At 43.5% G+C, this 20,002-nt stretch overlaps 1 protein-coding gene and 1 long non-coding RNA gene across 6 annotated transcripts in view; one reads left to right on the plus strand and one right to left on the minus strand.

The window, feature by feature from the left end:
• Positions 1–118: 118 nt before the first annotated feature.
• Positions 119–10,149, minus strand: LOC136333381 (uncharacterized). 2 transcript variants are annotated; one of them, XR_010731025.1, is made up of 3 exons: positions 9,983–10,149; positions 990–8,019; positions 119–877 (listed from the first exon to the last, which is right to left on the minus strand). It is a non-coding gene; the product is annotated as an uncharacterized lncRNA (long non-coding RNA). The 2 variants fall into 2 exon arrangements; XR_010731024.1 differs by having other exon boundaries at positions 970–8,019.
• A 125-nt stretch (positions 10,150–10,274) lies between these two features.
• The window catches only part of TBC1D9B (TBC1 domain family member 9B), a 67,813-nt gene continuing 58,085 nt past the window's right edge, over positions 10,275–20,002 (plus strand). For all 4 annotated transcript variants that reach the window (XM_066272462.1, XM_066272465.1, XM_066272463.1 and 1 more), the window contains exon 1: positions 10,275–10,481. In XM_066272462.1, coding sequence (XP_066128559.1) covers positions 10,364–10,481 — 118 coding nt within the window. In that variant the 5' untranslated portion in view covers positions 10,275–10,363. The remainder of the gene's footprint in view (positions 10,482–20,002) is intronic.

Raw genomic sequence — 20,002 nt, forward strand, 5'->3', positions numbered from 1 at the left:
AGGCTGGGAGTTCCCTGTACGGAAGGAAGGGGAGGAAGAAAGGAAGGGGAGGAATGGAGGAAGGGGAGGAAGGGGAGGAAGGGAGGGAGGGAGGGAGGGAGGAAGGAAGGAAGGAAGGAAGGAAGGAAGGAAGGAAGGAAGGGAGGGAGGGAGGGAGGGAGGGAGGAAGACTAGCACATTAACACCAAGTGGGATGTGAGACCAGATAAAGTGAGGGTAAGTCATGCAGAGTTAAGTTTTCCTGGGGCACAGGTGAATGGGGCCTAGTGCAGCCTGGAAGCCTTAAGGTTGCTAGGAATGCAACACCTCCAGTGAAGGCAAGCCAGGGGGCTTGAGATTCAAAGGTGTGGGTGTCACTTGCTAGGCAGGGTAGCTTTTGCTGCGGGAGCATCCAAATCTCTACTTAGAGAGTGAGCTAGGGAGGGGATGGGTTGGATAGGAATTGCAATGCCTGAGTGCTGGGTCCTGCCGTGGGTGCCAGGCAGAGCAGAAAACTTCAAAGGTGGGCCCAAGACTGGGTCTGACTGAATGTGGAAAAGGAAGGACCCACAAAGAGCAAGCAGAACCCCTGATTGCTAGTCTTGGTGACAAGGTGGGTATTGGTGGGACCCGGGGACAGCCCTGTGGGGGCACTTGAAATCTCAGGGCTGGCCAAGCTTCTAAAGGAGAGCATGTAGATGCAGCTCTTGGGTCTCCAGTAGAGGTTTGGTGAGGAAAGACTGATCAAAGTGGGGCCCTCTGTGCATAAGAGTTCTTGGGAAGCTGTTTTAAATGTACATGTCACCTACATCTACAAAAGTAGTCTCCATGTAATTGCAGCCCCTTGGGTGCCTCAGATATCTCTCTCTCTCTCTCTCTCTCTCTCTCTCTCTCTCTCCTCTCTCCCTTTCTCTCTCTCTCTCTCTCTCTCTCTCTCCTCTCTCCCTTTCTCTCTCTCTCTCTCTCTCTCTCTCTCTCTCTCTCACACACACACACACACACACACACACACACACACACTATGTACATAGGCACATGCACTCTCCTTCCCACACACATTGGAGTTAGAATCCCAGAGTGAGTGTCTAGCCAGCCCCGGTGTCCCCTTATTTCAAATGATGGTGGAAGCCAGAGTAGGGCCGAAATTGCCCAGGGACACAAGAGTCAGGCTTGGGGAGACTGATATTAGGTGTGGACAGAAGGAGATGCTCTCAGCAACTGATTTAGAAAAACCACTGAATTTGACCGGTGATGGCGCAGTAGATAGAGCGTTGACCAGGGACACTGAGGTCCCGGGTTCAGAACCCCAAAGTTGCTGGCTTGAGCCCAGGCTCATCTGGCTCGAGTGCAGGCTTGCCATCTAGAGCTTAGGTCATTGACATGATTCCAAGTTTGCTGGCTTGAGCCCAATGTTGCTGGCTTGGGCAAGGGGTCACTGGCTCAGCATGAGGCACCCCCACCCCAGTCAAGGCACATATAAGAAGCAGTCAATGAACAGCTAAAGTGCTGCAACTATGAGTTGATGCTTCTCATCTCTCTCCCTTCCTGTCTTGCTGTCTCTCTCTCTCTCTTCCTCTCTTAAAAAAGAAAAACCACTGAGTGTAACTTCTCTATTCAAAAAAGGTGGTGTTCACCTTACTCTGTGCCAGAGGCAGACCAGCTGACTCTCACACACTCCCAGAAACAAAGTTTGGAATCAAATTCAGCGTTTTCTCCCAGCTTCACACATGAGTATGGGTGACCATTATGGTACCCACAGTTTAAAATTAGCATCTTCTTTGTTGTGGGCAGTTGTTACAAATGAGGTGCACCTAGTTTTGCCTTTTCTTTTGGTTTCATTGGTAAATTGTTCTAAAGCCTACTGGACCAAGGATGAGTGTTGAGTGTATGTGTTCATGTAGCATCCATGAGATCAATGAGCAGGACTGGCAGATGCCTTACATAGTTTAGACATAGTAACAGCAGAGGAAATACAGGAGGAAGGGTGCGGAGGTGACGTGCCTGGGCTGCGCCTGCGCAGAGACCTTCCTCACGTCCTGTGAAGCCGTGTGAGCAGAGCCCAGGAGCCTGTGCCATGTTCCGAACTGTTCCTTCACTGCTCTGGAGCCCTGAGTTCCCAGTTCACATCCGTGCCTTGAAGGCCAGGATGAGGGGGACTGAAGTGGAGTCAGAAGCCCAGTTGTGACCTTGGGCTCCTCTAAGGTGTTGGTCAAGTCCAGAGGTTTGTCCTCTTTCTTAAGCGTGTCCTGGAAGATCCCCACAAACCGAGTGTTGAAGCAGACAAAGCCCCTAGCAGACAAAGGATGAAAGCAGTCACCTGTGCTCTAGAGCTGCATCCCATGACCCCTCAGGACCACGGAGGGAAAGGGGTACTGTCAGCCTTGACTGCTAAAAAGGACACGTATCTGCACCCAAGCCTTGGCTATCCTGGCCCCACCAGGCCCAGTGCCTGATAAGTCCCCTAGTCTGTGATGGGAACTTATCCATGGTTTTCCCTCTCGCTTTTTACCCTGGCTCGTGTCACTTTTTCACTTTTCTTCACTCTGACTTGGGGAAGAAGAAAGATAATTTACTACAAACAAAAAACAAAAACTTTGAACTTCATGCAACTTGAGTATTAAACTTCAAAATAATTCAGTGCTGCTGGAATCCTCAGACCTCCACACTGGGTTCTCCCAGTTTCTCCCCTAGAACCTTTCTTGGGGATATACCTGAAAGATGGGGGTCCTGGCAGCATGGCCTGGCTCGGCAGCCTGAAAAGGCTGACTTTCTCAGAAGCAGCAGGCCAGGCCAGCTCAACCAGAGGAGCCTCAGAAAGCATGCACACTCTCCTGTGGAAAAGCTGAGAGCCGGAGGATGTCATGAGCACTCGTTCTTGGCTGCAGTGGACCCTTTATCCCCTGGGACACAGCTGCCATCGTCCTCAGTCTGTTCTATTGCTGGGCTGAAACAGTTCACTTCTCTCCAACCCACTGTGGTTCACTTGGGGGATACCAGTCATCAGGCAAGCCTGATGGGCCTTCACAGCTCAGGATCCCCCAGCAGTGATCAATCTCTCTCCCCAGAAATCTCTACAGCTTTTGACAATTAGCGAGACTTACAGATGATTGTTCTGAGTTATTTTTACAAATTTAACCCAACACAAAGTAAATTCTAATTTGCTTTCAGAATTATCCTTCATTTATAACTATGTCCAAGTATATTTACACTATCTGGCATTAAAGGACTTTTCTAGTGACTGGGAGGTACTAACCTGAGATGTTTGTAGAAACAAAGAGTGGGCATGGGCAACTGTAATGTCCAGGCCATTTCTTTCCCTCAAGTGAGTAAGCTGTTTCCCAGCAGAAAGGCTGACTGCCCAGTGACTGCCAATACGCCATGTGGACCAGGACGCAAGGTGTGACCAGTGCCAGGGTCCCAGGTCCTTTCCTGGGTGCCCAGCTGAGGTGAGTCGTACCATCCTGAAGAGAAGCAGAGAGGGCACTATGTCCACTCATGCCTCAGCAGCCCAGCCCAGGCCTGGCTGCTGACCCAGCAGGAGGAGTGGCACCCTAGGCCAGGGCTTGGGGCCAGACTCTGGCGTCTTAGGCTTAGAATGGGAAGCAGGGTTGACTCCTGAGTGGCAATGGCTTTGTCTAAGGAAACTTGACCGGTGCAATTACAGAAACAGGAAAGGACTCTAAGCTAGTAAATACTATTTGGGGTCTGGGGAACACCATCACCTACAGGCGTCCCCAAACTACGGCCCGTGGGCCACATGCGGCCCCCTGAGACCATTTATCCGGCCCCCCGCTGCACTTCTGGAAGGGGCACCTCTTTCATTGGTGGTTAGTGAGAGGAGCACTGTATGTGGTGGCCCTCCAATGGTCTGTGGGACAGTGAACTGGCCTCCTGTGTAAAAAGTTTGGGGACCCCTGTATCCTGTTCCTATAGAAGAGGAAGAGTTAGTCCAAACCCTAGACCATATATGTCACAGTTGTTTTTGACCCTACGTAGCTTTTGTACTCGTATCAAATATTAAAGTTTCCCCTTTCATATTTGGGTCAAAGAGCTCCTCTTACTCTGGGTTCCTGCTAACTATGCAAACATCTCAGAGGATGGCATACAAACTATTTTTCTAACTTTAACACAGGTGATGTGGGGTGTGGGAGGCTAGGGTTTACCTAAATGTGGCAAATGGCTTAGCTTCCCCCTTGAGTGATGAAAGGGAAACTATGCACTTGAATGTAATCCACCACTGGCTAGCTTGTGCTAGAAAGACACATCAAAAATCCAAGAAGCAAAAGTAATCACTAGCCTAATTTAGGGGTTCATTGTATGGGGATTTACCTTGTCTAGAACATACACACCGGCAAGTAGACTGTGAGCTGATTTGTTGGCAATTAGATCTTATAAGCCCTTTAAAATGTTCTGGGCAGCACAACTTCTAGGTCCATTAGTTGATGTAGGTATAATTAAGTAGCGGAATTGTACGGTATATACCTATATGCTGATAGTATATACCTGTATGTGGGATTTGCTAATATAACCATTTCAATAAAAACCTATTGAAAAAGCTGCTTTGCTTTTCAGTGGAGTACTGTTGATGGTAACCTGTATCAGAGAGGACTCTTACAGAAACCCAACCCAAACTGGCTTAAGCAAAAGCGAATGCAGTGGCTCATTAAAGCTAAATGCCAGGGGTATGTTTGTATCAGGGAGGGGTATGGCAAGGTTTGGCTCTCAAACACTGATACACATTGCCAGTTTTGCTTCCTCTGGGTAAACTTCAGACTCAGGCTCAGGACAACGGTTGCCCCATCAGCAGTAGAGCTCATCTAATTCCCCAGGAGGTCACCCGGGCCAGAATGGCATTTCCTTAATCCTGGCTGGCTTGCTGGAAGGCACATGGTCATCACTGAACCAGCTGCTGCAGTCACAAAAAGAGGTAGAATGTGCCAATGGCCAAAGCCAACATGGGTTCCACTTCTGCCCCCCAGTAGTACATTCAGCTTCATGCAAAGACAGCAGCAGAGAGTTCTAAGGTGTGGTTCCCACGGCAAAAGCAAGATGCTGCATAGGATGACGTGGACACTAGGCCAAAGCAGCAGATGTCCCATACAGGTAGAAAAGAGTTGAGCCAGAAAGTTCTGCACACTTATATGAACTTGGCAGATCATTTCACCTGTCTGGATTTTGGTTTTATCTTCTCTCAAAGAGGGATCATAAAATATTTACCTCATAGGGTTAATGTGTGAGGATTAGATTTAAAATACTGTATGTCTAGTATCCCAAATACATAAATAACTTTTACAACTCAACAAGAAAAATCAATTAAAATGAGCAAAGTACAGACATTTCTCCAAAGAAACACAAATGACCATCAAGGACATGAAAGATGTCCCATATTATAAGTCATTAGGTAACTGCAAATCCAAACTACAAGAGGTGCCACTTCACACCCATTAGGATGGTTATAATAACAAAGATAGAAAATAACAAATGTTGAGGAGATACACAGAAACCACAACCCTCACACACACTGGTGCCAATATGAAATGGTGTGGCTGCTTTGGAGAACGGTTTGGCAGTTCCTTAAAAAGGTAACCATGGTTTTACCATATGACTGAACAATTCCACTCCTAGGAGCCCACCCAAGAAAACTGAAAGATGTCCACACAAAAACTTGTACACAGCACATTACTCACAATTGCCAAAAAGGGGAAATAAAACAACTGTCCACCAACTGATGAACAGATCATCCATCCAACAGGTCTGTCCATACAATGGACTATTATTCAGCCTTAAACAGAATAAGCACTGACACACGCTACAGCATGGATGAACCAAGAACAGGTTATAGTAACTCAAAAGTAAATAAATAAAATTACTTTATTTACAAACAAACCAGGCACAAAGGCCACATAGTGTATGATTTTATTTACATAAAGTGTCCAGAATGAACAAATCTATAGGGATAGAAATAGATTAATGGGCTCTGGCTGGTGACTCAGTGGATAGAGCAGTGTTTCCCAACCTTTTTTTGTGCCATGCCCCACCTTAACCTTTCTAAAATTTTTATGTCCCCCCTATGTAACATACATAATTTTTAACATTAAAAAATTGATTTGTTCACTTAATAAACATAAATGATAGGTTCTAGGAAGAAATCACTATGAAATTGTTAACAAAACACAGTAAGTAAAACTTCAAAACATATAATGAAAAACAGAAATTTAAATTCCAAATAATTTTAATACAGATTTTTCTATATTAATTTATTATTTTAATTTAGTGTGATCCTTGCGCTTGATGCTTGCTGCACAGAGATTTTATATTAGGTTCCAATTTGGTTAGCTTTAGTCTCAAGTCTCCACATTGTGTTATATCCAGCCGATTTCTTTTTTTTAACCAGTAAATCATTTACAGCACTAAATCCACATTCAGCTAAAAATGAAGATGGAAACGGTAGCAATAGTTTTCTTGCACATTTGGTTGAATTTGGGTATTTGATTTCTGCTTCCTCACCAAGCCATGCCATCGCTCCTTTGATATTAAATATAGCTTTAACTGACTCATCATTTTGCAATTCTGCGAGTTCTTCTTGATACTGCATATTTGATATATCAGACAAATCTACTAACATTGGCTGCATCATCCATGTTGGGAAATCAATTTGTTTTAAATTAGAAAATCTTTCTTTTAAATCAGCCGATAGAATATTCAAATGATTGACAATAACAAGTAAAGCAGTATCAGTTACTTCACATTTTTGGAGCCAATGAAACTGTTTAAAGTTTTTGTTGTTAATATGTTTCTGACATAACTCAATATTGGTAATGAAACCAAATATCTTTGCTTTTGCATCGACAAGAGTTTTATTTGTTCCTTGAAGTTGCTTATTTAATATATTTAGTTTTTCAAAGATATCGGCTAAATAACTCACAAATGCTTTACCATCTATTGTTAACAGATACTTCATTTCAGGTTTGTCGCTTAAAAAATCACTAAGAGTATCAAACAGTTCCATAAATCTTTTCAAACAGTTTCCTTTAGATAGCCATCTTACTTCAGTATGAAGTAAAAGTCTCACATGGTCTTCATTTTGTTCTTCACAAAATAGCTTGAAAAGACGCTCACATTTGCCACTAGCTTTAATAGCATTAACACATGTATTAATACTTCATTCAGAACAAGCGAGATGTTTTTAGCTACCAAGTTTTCCCTATGAATAACACAATGCACAAGAATCATTTCTGGATTCGCATCTTTCATCAATTTTAAGCAGCCATTTTTCTTGCCCATCATATTGGGAGCACCATCTGCAGCACAAGATGTTATATTTTTCATTGGTATATTATTGACATCTAAGTAGTTTTTTAGCTTATTATATATATCTTTGGAGGTAGTGGTGCTTTCTAATCTTTTACAGAACAACATTTCTTCAGCAAAATGTCCTTTATCAATATATCTTAGGTAAGTTATCAATACTGCCTCACTGTCTCTCAAAGTTGATTCATCCATTTGCAAGGAGAATTTTCTTGTTTTCAGCTTTTCAATAAGTTGTTTTTCAATATCCTCACTCATTTCGTCTATTCTTCTGCTAACAGAATTGTTACTGAGTGGCATAGCTTTTACATCTTTGTCATCTTTTTCAAGAACCGTTTTAAGAAATGCTGATATTGACGGTTTTATTAAATTCTCTCCTATAGTGTGATTTTCTCCAGTTTTAGCGATGAATAAAGAAATTTGATAACTAGCCTCAAGAACACGATTATTAGTTGAAGTATGAGCAGTAGAGTCTTTAATGTTGTTCTTTTTTCAAAAATTTTCTTTAAAGTTTTAAAGTAACTCAAATCTGAATTAATATGAGCACTATGTTTTGCCTTCAAATGCGCCTCAAGATGACCTTGTTTCATTGATTCGTTGGTCAAGCATTGCTGGCATAAAAGACAAAAAGGAATCCGCTCATCGTGAACAGCGGGTATGAACCCAAATTTTAAATATTCCTCCGAATATTGATGAGTTTTTTCTTGCTTGCACCACTCATTTTACTATGGGCTATAATAAAAATAAGATCAATTAAAAACTAATATTAAAATATGTGTTAAAATATATTCAATGTGACATAGAGTAAACGTATACTAAAAATTCATATTTCTTTAAATGTATATAACACATTTACTACACTACCACTGCAAATCAAAAGGTATCTATATTTTCTCCACTTGACAAAATTTTCTGGAAAGTTATGCTTCTAAAATTAAAATTGTCGTGCATGCACTATTATAGCCCCAATAATATTTATAAAATATTATTGCTTTCTAGCCCCGATGCAAGAAGTACTTAATAAAGAGTTTAATATTGATAAAAATAAAATCAAATACTTACCAATTATCTCTATACAATATATATATGTATATTTATTAAATCAACGAGCTTTTACAACAGTTTTGACTGACGCTTATTTCAAATTAACACCAACTGAATGATGTGAAACACTACAGAAGTTGCGATGGGCCAATTAGGTGAGAATAACTGCGTTGTTTAGCGAGTTTTTAAAACGTCCGGGGTTCCCCGTGGCAGACGGCAAGTGAACCCAGGACAAAGTTTACTTGATGATGCCAATCACCCAGTTGATATTTTGGTCTCGTCAACGAAATTATACTTAATAATTATTTACCACAATTATTTAAGAATTGCATTTTTTGTTAAATTTGGCACCGATATCTAGCATTGCATTTAAATGGCCCGGGGCGAAAGTTAAAGTCGTGTGGAGTCCATTTTCAAATTGCCCCCCTTAACTATCGAATTGCCCCCCTGTGGGGCGTGGGCTCCACGTTGGGAAACACCGCTATACAGGTTTCATGTGCCCAAATCTACAACACATCTCTCTCTACTCCATATTGCATGTTCACCCCATGTCAAGTCCTTGTCCATCACCATTTATCCCCCCTATTCCCTCCTAAGTGGGTTTCTCTTTTGAAGTGATGAAAATGTTCTAGATTAGATAGTGGCGATGGTTGTACAACTTTGTGAATACACTGACAGTCACTGGATGTGAATTATAGCTTAGAAAATAAATGAAAAAATGAAGTAGGCTTAGCACATCCTAAGTATTCAATAAATGTTTGTTCTTCCTGCTTATAAAAAATAGATCTCTAAAGGTGGTCTCCATGTCAGCAGCAACATCGCGTCAGAACTTGTTAGAAATACAAATACTCTGAGATGGGGCCCAGCAATCTGCATTTTAATAAGTTCTGCAAGTGATTCTGATGCATCTCAAGTTCAAGAACCACTGGAATGAAGAAACCAAATAACCCTCACTTCCTCTCAAGGGAAGTAAACAAGTACTTCTATATACTTGAGATCATAAAGACATGTTATCAGCTTAAGCTTCTAAGCCTCTACATCTTGAAAGTTGATTCAGAGCCTTAAGCAACATTTCAGAAGACTCTGGCTGACATGAAACCACCTATTTATATTGACATCTATCATATTCGATTCTTGAATGGCAGTGACAGAAACAATTCGAAACTAGCTTAAGCCTCCCAGGGTGATTAAAGGGCACCTTCCCTATGCCCTCCTCCCAGACCTTGGCAGGCACAAGACCGCAGGGTGATCCTGCATCCCACCTGGCCCGGGATATTCTGCAAACAGGTCTAGTGCTCCAGACGGAGTTACCAGCATGCCCTTTCACTCAAAGGCGTCAGTGTTCGGACTGTGCGGGGTCGACCCCTATAGGCCAGACTGGGAGGGCAGGGGCCTGCATCCCAAGCGCCTGTGCGGAAACCTCTGCTGCTGGCCACAGGGCCACCCAACCTTAGTGTCCTGCACTAATTTTTGAGGGTCCTGCCAGCTCCGGGTTTCCTTACAACCTGTCCTCGGCTCCTGGAAGTCCCTCCTACTCTTAGGCCCAAGTGTGAAAGTTCTGAGAATTATTACAATCGAACAGCCCTTTTCCAGCCGCCCTTTGCATTGCTAATACAGACTGGTCGCACCGCACAACCAACCAAAAGTATACCTTCAGATGCTATTTCTTCACATTTTTCTCCCAAACCCCGGACAGGTTTTCACAAAGCGCCAGAGTCTCTGCCCTTTGCAGAACTAGTTCCTCTTGGTCTGTGGGCTCGGCCGTTCCGGGTAGAGCTCGTGACCCGGACCGATCGTTCCTTCGGGATGAAGCTACGCCGGGCGGCAAAGGAACTGGGCCTACGTGGGGCGGGGCCTCGTGGGCGGGGCCGGCCGGGAGAGCCCGGAGCTGGCGTCCTGCGGCCCGGTCGCCCGCCAGGGGGCGCCACCTACTCGGCCTGCCGCCCGCTCCGCCCTCCGGCTCAAGCCTCGGCGCCGCAACCACGGCGGCGCTTCCGCCTGACCAGTTGGGTCGAGTGCGAGTGGCCCCACGATGTGGCTGGGCCCGGAGGAGGTGCTGGTGGCCAACGCGCTGTGGGTAACAGAACGGGCCAACCCTTTCTTCGTGCTGCAGCGGCGCCGGGGCCACGGCAGGGGCGGCGGCCTCACGGGTAAGAGGCACGAGCCGCCTGGCGAGAAGGGCGCGCCGGGCGGCGGGGCCGCACGACCTCCGGGCAGGCCCGGCCTCGGCTCGTCGCGAACGCGCACATCAGCGCGCGCGGCGCGGGCAGGGGCGCGAGGCCGGGGTGGTAAGGTTAGGCGGCTGGCGAAGGTGGTGGCGAGGATGCGGGGCGGGGTGGAGCTGGTCGGGAAACCTCGGTCCCCGCGGGAAGGCTGGCAGCGGCCTCTGCCCGCACTCGATGCTGGTGAGCGCCCCGCGCGTGCCCAGCCCCGGCCTGTGCGGCTTTCTGGAGAGGGACTTCATAGCTAAACCTCAGCGAGGTATCCCGGGCTTCTTCCTCCACCTCCTTTTCCCCAAGGGCTTATGAGGGGCCGAAGAACACAGTACATTTTTCAGGTTGCCTCCTTCATTCTCAGCTCACCAAAGAATTGCTCTTTTAGCAAGATCAGAGGTCTCCCGAGCTGCGGGCTGGCCCTGCCCCAAAGCTCCAACTTCTGCACACCTTTCTGATTCTTGGTGCTGTTGGAGCTGCAGATGGAAGGTTTGCCAAATGACCAGTATATGATGTTCTGGTGAGCTAGCCAGGGTGCTCCTGTACCCATGTGGCATCACCACTCACCCAGGACGAGGCTGGACAGGCATCTCCTGAAGTTGTATGGCCTGTAAGGTCCAAGGAATTGCCACTGGGTGTCACCTCTGCAAGTGTCTGGGACCCCCATGCTCCAGGGCCTATGTAGGCAGTGCCACAGCAGAGCTGGGTCAGGCTCAGGGCAGACCAGGGCCTGTTCTCCTCAGGGGCCCTGTTGTGGCCATACAGGACTGAAGGCCCAGTGTTGACAGATCGTCCTGTTTATCAAGAGATTTTTCTGTGTAGTGTTCAGACTTTAAATATTAGCAGCTAATTAGAGAAATGCAAATCAAAACAGCAATGAGATACTACCTCACACCTGTTCGATTAGCTGTTATTAGCAAGACAAGTAATAGCAAATGTTGGAGAGGCTGTGGAGAAAAAGGAACCCTCATACACTGTTGGTGGGAATGTAAAGTAGTACAACCATTATGGAAGAAAGTATGGTGGTTCCTCAAAAAACTGAAAATAGAACTACCTTATGACCCAGCAATCCCTCTACTGGGTATATATCCCAAAAACTCAGAAACATTGATACGTAAAGACACATGCAGCCCCATGTTTATTGCAGCATTGTTCACAGTGGCCAGGACATGGAAACAACCAAAAGCCCTTCAATAGATGACTGGATAAAGAAGATGTGGCACATATACACTATGGAATACTACTCAGCCATAAGAAATGATGACATCGGAACATTTACAGCAAAATGGTGGGATCTTGATAACATGATACGAAGCGAAATAAGTAAATCAGAAAAAACCAGGAACTGTATTATTCCATACGTAGGTGGGACATAATAGTGAAACTAAGAGACATTGATAAGAGTGTGGTGGTTACGGGGGGGAGGGGGGAATGGGAGAGGGATAGGGGGTGGGGAGGGGCACAAAGAAAACAAGATAGAAGGTGACAGAGGACAATCTGACTTTGGGTGGTGGGTATGCAACATAATTGAACGACAAAATAACCTGGACTTGTTATCTTTGAATATATGTATCCTGATTTATTGATGTCACCCCATTAAAAAAATAAAATTATTTATAAAAAAAAACAAAAAAACATTAGCAGCTAATGTAGTCCTGCCAGATGCAGAGGCTTCCCAAGGGAGACCAGCTGCCAGCCTCACTGGGCCACGCCTCCTAAGGTGGGGGAGACTACAGTTCCCAAGAAAACTGTGTTCCCTTCAGTGTCTCAGGCTCTCTCCAAAGGGCCTCAAGAATCATGGAGGCCAGTGCTGGACCTGCCTCCTGACTTACAGTGCTCCGTGGAGCTGAGATAGCAGCCCCCCACAGAGGCTGGCCAGTGGTCACCCTTGGAAGCTACTGCAAGCCCATGTAGGAAATTGAGGTGCAACAGCTCAATACCTTTTGTTGTACCAGTGTGTTAAGATCACCTGTGTGCTTTGAGCACATGTTCTGTGCTCTATGTTTCTGTAGATCATCTCAGCAAGTGAGTGGGACCCTCTGTGCCCTAGAGAAGGCCTCTTCCACCTCATTCATCTTTTTGTGTCCCCCAAAACGGAGTTCCTCATATGCCCCCCCAGGAAACCATTTCTTGAACTCCCTATTCTCAGTAGGTTTTGTGAGTCCTGCCGTGGCCTCTGCCAATGTCCTTCCCTGTGCCATGTGTCTCCCCAGAAGAGGAACAGTTAGTGATATGGTCTTATTCCAGCTGTCTTTTATATACAGCTGCCAATCTGTGTTCCTCACTGAAGAAGTCTTAAGTGTGAGATGATCTATTATAAAGCTTTCAGGTCCTGCCAACAGAATAAGGATGAAAATGACATTTCTAAGACACCAGAAGAGAAATCCCATCAGAAATCATGAAAAAAAGTTTATTCCAAACACTGGTGAAGCTTGATGATTATACTACTTTAACCGCAATTAGAAAGGCATTTTAGAACCTTTCAATAAAATAAGCGAGAAATTACAGACTCCTGGCTTGGATGTATGTGAGGAGTACCTTCTTTTGTAGTCAGTAATTTTATTTATTAAATACTGGAGGGAGAAATATGGTTAAAATAAGATATGAAACAAAAGTGTTAAAGTTGAGTAATAAAATAAAAATTCTGACAATCAACAGGAAAGTGGTAGCAAAACAGTTTGACATCATACCAAAAGCAGCACTTCATTAAAAGGAAAAAATTAATTTTAAATAGAAACAGTGAACAAGTTTTTAGATAGCTTGGTAAATCAGTTAATGAAGAGGAATAACTCAAGATAGATCTTTAATTTTTCGAGGTAATAATGACGTTGAGAAAGGGTATATGTGAGAAGAAAGAAAACTTGAAATGCCCTAGAATGCTTCAGTTCAGGGATGAAAAAACTGGCTCAAGTTTTCACAAATTGGATATTTCTAAAAATTTGCATGTCCTTTTCAGTCATGACTTTATTTTTATACATAAATTTTTATTTTAATGGGGTGACATCAATAAATCAGGGTACATATATTCAAAGAAAACATTTCCAGGTTATCTTGTCATTTAGTTCTGTTGCATACCCATCACCCAAAGAGAGATCGTCCTCCGTCACCCTCTATCCAGTTTTCTTTGTACCCCTCCCCTCCCCTTCTCCCTCCTTCCCTCCCCCCACCCCCCGTAACCACCCCACTCCTGTCCATGTCTCTTAGTCTCATTTTTATGTCCCACCAATGTATGGAATCCTGCAGTTCTTGTTTTTTTCTGATTCACTTATTTCATTCCGCATAATGTTATCAAGATTCCACCATTCTGCTGTAAGTGATCCGATGTCATCATTTCTTCTAGCTGAATAGTATACCATGGTATATATGTGCCCCATCTTCTTTATCCAGTCTTCTATTTTTTTTTTACAGTGGTTAAAAGCCTTTAGGCAAACTCTTGGCCAATACAGCAAGAATCCATAAAAGAATAGTGTCCTTAACATGTTCACCAAGTCCAAGTTGGCCCCATCACCATGCCAAATCCCTGAAAAATGCAACCCAACCACAGTTCAGTCTGTTAGGAGCTGTCACAGGGAGCAGGAGTCCAGGAAAAGTCCACATCCAGGAAAAGTCCTCATGGCACTGGAATTGTTGTCACCATTCTATACTTTGCAGCTCGTGTCCAAGTCCCAATGACCGCTGCTTCTAGCTGGTAATGATTCAGGTAGACTGGAAAAGCCATTTGCAGCATGCGTGGATATGGAGCTTCTGTACTCCTCTGCCTGGAGAGATGAGACCAGGTTGCTTTTTCCTGGAGCTCTGCGACTGTGGCATGGTCACGAGAACCTTGGGATACACTAAGCTGGGTGGCAAAGGTAGATTCATAATAGAAGTTGGCAAAAGGGGAAAAGAGAGCTCTAAATTAGGAGTAGGTCCCAGCCTGAAATATGAGTGGGGCATTGAGGTAGGAGGGATAAAGGAAACACTATATATTAAGCAAAGCAGCAGAAAATAGGACTATCAACACCCAAAACAGAGATCTTTGAGGGAAGAATAAAAAACCTGACTATTCAGGCAAAACATAGTTAAGTGGCCCTTGTGCAAATGAGATCAGTTTACCTGCTTCTTGGAAGAAATACCCTAGGGTCGTCCACAGTGTTGTAGATGGGGCCAACGGCCCTGGGCACCTTCAGCCTTCAGTGGCAAACCCCAGCATTCTGGGCAAGGTTAGGTCATAGGTGGCTGGAGCAGGGCTGGAAAAGACTAAACCCTCCCTTAGAGGAGCGAGGGGGAAGCCTACCTTCCAGTGTCCCTGTTTCCTCACAGCAGAGGCATCTAAGCCTGGCAGGCTTTAGCTCAATGACCTTCCTTTCCACTATTGAAGCAGGACCCAGATGGCATCCTATGAGACCCCTTTGGGGCATTGGAGCCTTTAAGGATGTATCCTAAAAGCTGGTAGTTCCCCTGATCTCTATTGGGCTTTTTCTGCCTCTAGGTATCTTAAAAGCCATGCTCAGAAGATCTCGCTGAGGGGTTTGAGGATCCCCACCCGCCTATATAAATCTTTTCCATATATCTGGAGCTATTTGGAAAAAGACAAAACAGTGTAATTAGCTGGATCTAATAAAGAAGGTAGTAGTTTGCAGGCGAAAAAGATTTGGTGTCTCCTGTTCATCAGCATTCAAAAGAAATGTAAATTTTTTTTTTTTTTAAGTAAGAAGCATGATATGGTAGACCCATAGGAGTTCCAGGATATGACTACCCCCTTTTAATTTTTTTTTAATTGACCTTAAAATGTTTGCTGAGTACACTTTAATAATACCTTAACTTTAAAGATTGTAAGCATGACAAAATACAGTAAATGCTTTTGCTCCATATGCAGGAGCATTTTCAGTTTAGCCAGTTTAGGAAATCCAATAATAGAACAATGCATACAGACCATGAGCTATAACATGCTTAGCAGCCTCTCCTGTTCTGACAGAGGTTACTATAGATCCGGAATATGTATCCACTGTAATGTGGACATACTACTGTTTGCCAAATGAAGGTATATGAGTAACATCCATCTGCCAAAGTTGTCCTGGTAGGGGTCCTTGAGGGTTAACTCCAAATGAAGGGGCAGTATAGGACCCCTTGGACAGGATTTCCCAATCTGCTGTGCTGCTTCCCGAGAAAGTTGAAACTGTTTATACTGGGCTGCAGCGTTCTGGTGATGAATAGTATGAGACTGACTTGCTCGGTCTGTCATGGTTGCTCCATATAATTTTCTTTTGGGTAGCTTGATCAACAAGGGCATTCCTAGGCCCTGGCTGGTTGGCTCACTGGTGGAACATTGGCCTGGTGTGCAGGATTCCCGGGTTCGATTCCCAGTCAGAGCACACAGAAGAAGCGCCCATCTACTTCTCCACCCCTCCCCCTCTCCTTCCTCTCTGTCTCTCTCTTCCCCTCCCGCAGCCAAGGCTCCACCAGAGCAAAGCCACCCCGGGCACTAAGGATGGCCCTATGGCCTCTGCCTCAGGCGCTAGAATGGCTCTGGTTGCAACAGAGTAACACCCCAGATGGGCAGAGCATTCCCCCCTCCCCCCATAGGCATGCCAGGTGGATCCCGGTCAGGCGCATGCAGGAATCTGTCTGACTGCCTCCCCATTTCCATCTTCAGAAAAATACAAAAAATAAATAAATAAAAGAAAAAATACAACAACAACAACAAAAAAGAGGGAAAAAAAAGGGGGCATTCCCTTGTGCTAAAGCTCCAAGGAGCATGGAGTGAGCTTTAGTATGTCCTATGAAATGTGGAGCTCTATGTTGACATATAAGTCTTTGAAGAAGGAGGAACTGCTGAAATAGTTCATCAGCATTTGTCCCTAAGACAGCAGTCTTTATAGTGGAAACACCATAAGTAAATATTTTCTGTCTGTCTATAGATTAAGGGGGGAATATGGCAAATGCTGAAAAGCCATGATCTTTGTGCCCCTCCCCTCCCCCAACCCCCTCCCTCTCCTCCGCCCACCCTGTAACCCCAACACTGTTGTCCATGTCTCTGAGTCTCATCTTTATGTCCCACCTATGTATGGAATCATATAGTCCTTAGTTTTTTCTGATTTACTTCTTTCGCTCAGTATAATGTTATCAAGGCCCATCCATGTTGTTGTAAAAGATCCTATGTCATCATTTCTTATCGCTGAGTAGTATTCCATAGTATATATATACCAAAGCTTTTTAATCCACTCGTCTTCTGATGGACACTTGGGCTGTTTCCAGATCTTTGCTATTGTGAACAATGCTGCCATAAACATAGGGGTGCATTTCTTCTTTTCAAACAGTGCTATGGTGTTCTTGGGGTATATTCCTAACAGTGGTATAGCTGGGTCGAAAGGCAGTTCGATTTTTAATTTCTTGAGGAATCTCCATACTGTTTTCCACAGTGGCCGCACCAGTCTGCATTCCCACCAGCAGTGCAGGAGGGTTCCCTTTTGTCCACATCCTTGCCAGCACTTATTCTGTGTTGTTTTATTGATGAGTGCCATTCTGACTGGTGTAAGGTGATATCTCATTGTGGTTTTAATTTACATTTCTCTAATCATTAGTGATGTTGAACATTTTTTCATATGCCTATTGGCCATCTGTGTGTCCTCTTTTTTTTTTAATATTAATATTTTTTTATTAAATTTAATGCAGTGACATTGATAAATCAGGGTACATATGTTGAGAGAAAATATCTCTAGATTATTTTGACATTTGATTGTGCTGTATACCCCTCCCGCAAAGTTAAATTGTCTTCTGTCACCTTCTATCTGGTTTTCTTTGTGCCCCTCCCCTCCCCTAACCCCTCTCTCCTTCTTCACCCCCTCCCCCCTCCCCCAACCCCCCCCCCCCCGCCCCTGTTGCCATCACATTCTTGTTCATGTCTCTGAGTCTCATTTTTATGTCCCTTCTATGTATGGATTCATCTCAGTTTTTTTTCTGATTTACTTATTTCACTCCGTATAATGTTATCAAGGTCCATCCATGCTATTGTAAATGATCCGATGTCATCATTTCTTATGGCTGAGTAGTATTCCATAGTATATATGTACCAAAGTTTTTTAATCCACTCGTCCTCTGACGGACACTTGGGCTGTTTCCAGATCTTCGCTATTGTGAACAATGCTGCCACAAACATGCGGGTGCATTTCTCCTTTTCGAGCCGTTCTATGGTGTCCTTGGGGTATATTCCTAAAAGTGGGATAGCTGGGTCAAAAGGCGGTTCGATTTTCAGATTTTCAGTTTTTTGAGGAATCTCCATACTGTTTTCCACAGTGGCTGCACCAGTCTGCATTCCCACCAGCAGTGCAGGAGGGTCCCCTTTTCTCCACATCCTCGCCAGCACTTATTCTGTGTTGTTTTGTTGATAAGCGCCATTCTGACTGGTGTAAGGTGATATCTCATTGTGGTTTTAATTTGCATTTCTCTAATGATTAGTGATGTTGAGCATTTTTTCATATGCCTATTGGCCATCTGTATGTCCTCTTTGGAGAAGTGTCTATTCATCTCTTTTGCCCATTTTTGGATTGGGTTGTTTGTCTTCCTGGTGTTGAGTTTTACAAGTTCTTTATAAATTTTGGTTATTAACCCCTTATCAGACGTATTGTCAAATATGTTCTCCCATTGTGTAGTTTGTCTTTTTATTCTGTTCTTGTTGTCTTTAGCTGTGCAAAAGCTTTTTAGTTTGATATAGTCCCATTTGTTTATCCTGTCTTTTATTTCACTTCCCCGTGGAGATAAATCAGCAAATATATTGCTCCGAGAGATGTCGGAGAGCTTACTGCCTATGTTTTCTTCTAAGATGCTTATGGTTTCACGGCCTACATTCAAGTCTTTTATCCATTTTGAGTTTATTTTTGTGAGTGGTGTAAGTTGGTGGTCTAGTTTCATTTTTTTGCAGGTAGCCGTCCAATTTTCCCAACACCATTTGTTGAAGAGGCTGTCTTTACTCCATTGTATTTTCTTACCTCCTTTGTCAAATATCAGTTGTCCATAGAGCTGTGGGTTTATTTCTGGGTTCTCTGTTCTGTTCCATTGATCTATGTGCTTGTTCTTATGCCAGTACCATGCTGTTTTGAGAACAATGGCCTTATAATGTAACTTGATATCCGGAAGTGTGATACCTCCTGCTTTATTCTTCCTTTTCAAGATTGCTGAGGCTATTCGTGTTCTCTTTGGTTCCATATAAATTTTTGGAATATGTCTTCTATATCTTTGAAGTAAGTCATTGGTATTTTAATCGGTATTGCATTGAATTTATAAATCGTTTTGGGTAATATAGACATTTTAATGATGTTTATTCTTCCTAACCCGAGCACGGTATATGCCTCCACTTATTCGTATCTTCCCTGATTTCTTTTATCAATGTTTTATAATTTTCCGAGTACAAGTCTTTAATCTCCTTGGTTAGATTTATTCCTAGGTACTTTATTTTTTTGGTTGCAATGGTAAAGGGGATTGATTCCTTGATTTCTCTTTCTGACAGTTCATTATTAGTGTATAAAAATGCCTCTGATTTCTGACTATTGATTTTATATCCTGCCACCTTGCCGAATTCATTTATCAGGTCTAGTAGTTTTTTGACTGAGACTTTAGGGTTTTCTATATACAATATCATATCATCTGCAAATAATGATAGTTTTACTTCTTCTTTTCCAATTCGGATGCCTTTTATTTCTTTTTCTTGTCTGATTGCTATGGCTAGGACTTCCAGAACTATGTTGAATAAGAGTGGTGAAAGGGGGCACCCTGCCTTGTTCCTGATCTTAAGGGGATTGCTTTTAATTTTTGCCCATTGAGTATGATGTTGGCTGTGGGTTTGTCATAGATGGCCTTTATCATGTTGAGGTATGTTCCCTGTATTCCCACTTTGCTGAGAGTTTTGATCATGAATGGGTGCTGGACTTTATCAAATGCTTTTTCTGCATCTATTGAAATTATCATGTGGTTTTTCTCCTTTCTTTTGTTTATGTGATGAATCACATTGATTGATTTGCAAATTTTGTACCAGCCTTGCCTCCCCAGAATAAATCCCACTTGATCATGGTGTATGATTTTTTCCATGTATTGCTGGATCCGGTTTGCTAATATTTTGTTGAGGATTTTTGCATCTAAGTTCATCAGGGATATTGGCCTATAATTTTCTTTTTTTGTGTTGTTTTTGCCTGGTTTTGGAATCAGAATTATGCTCGCCTCATAAAAGGAGTTTGGAAGTCTTCCTTCCTCTTGAATTTTTTGAAATAGCGTGAGAAAGATAGGAGTTAGTTCTTTGAATATTTGGTAGAATTCACTTGTGAAGCCATCAGGCCCAGGACTTTTCTTTTTTGGGAGTTTTTTGATAGCTGTTTCAATCTCATTTGTTGTAATTGGTCTGTTTAGGTTTTCTGATTCTTCCAGATTGATTTTTGGAAGATTATATGATTCAAGGAATTTGTCCATTTCATCTAGGTTGTCTAGTT

This window comes from Saccopteryx bilineata, chromosome 4 (genome assembly GCF_036850765.1).
Source record: "Saccopteryx bilineata isolate mSacBil1 chromosome 4, mSacBil1_pri_phased_curated, whole genome shotgun sequence".
Lineage (NCBI taxonomy): Eukaryota > Metazoa > Chordata > Mammalia > Chiroptera > Emballonuridae > Saccopteryx > Saccopteryx bilineata.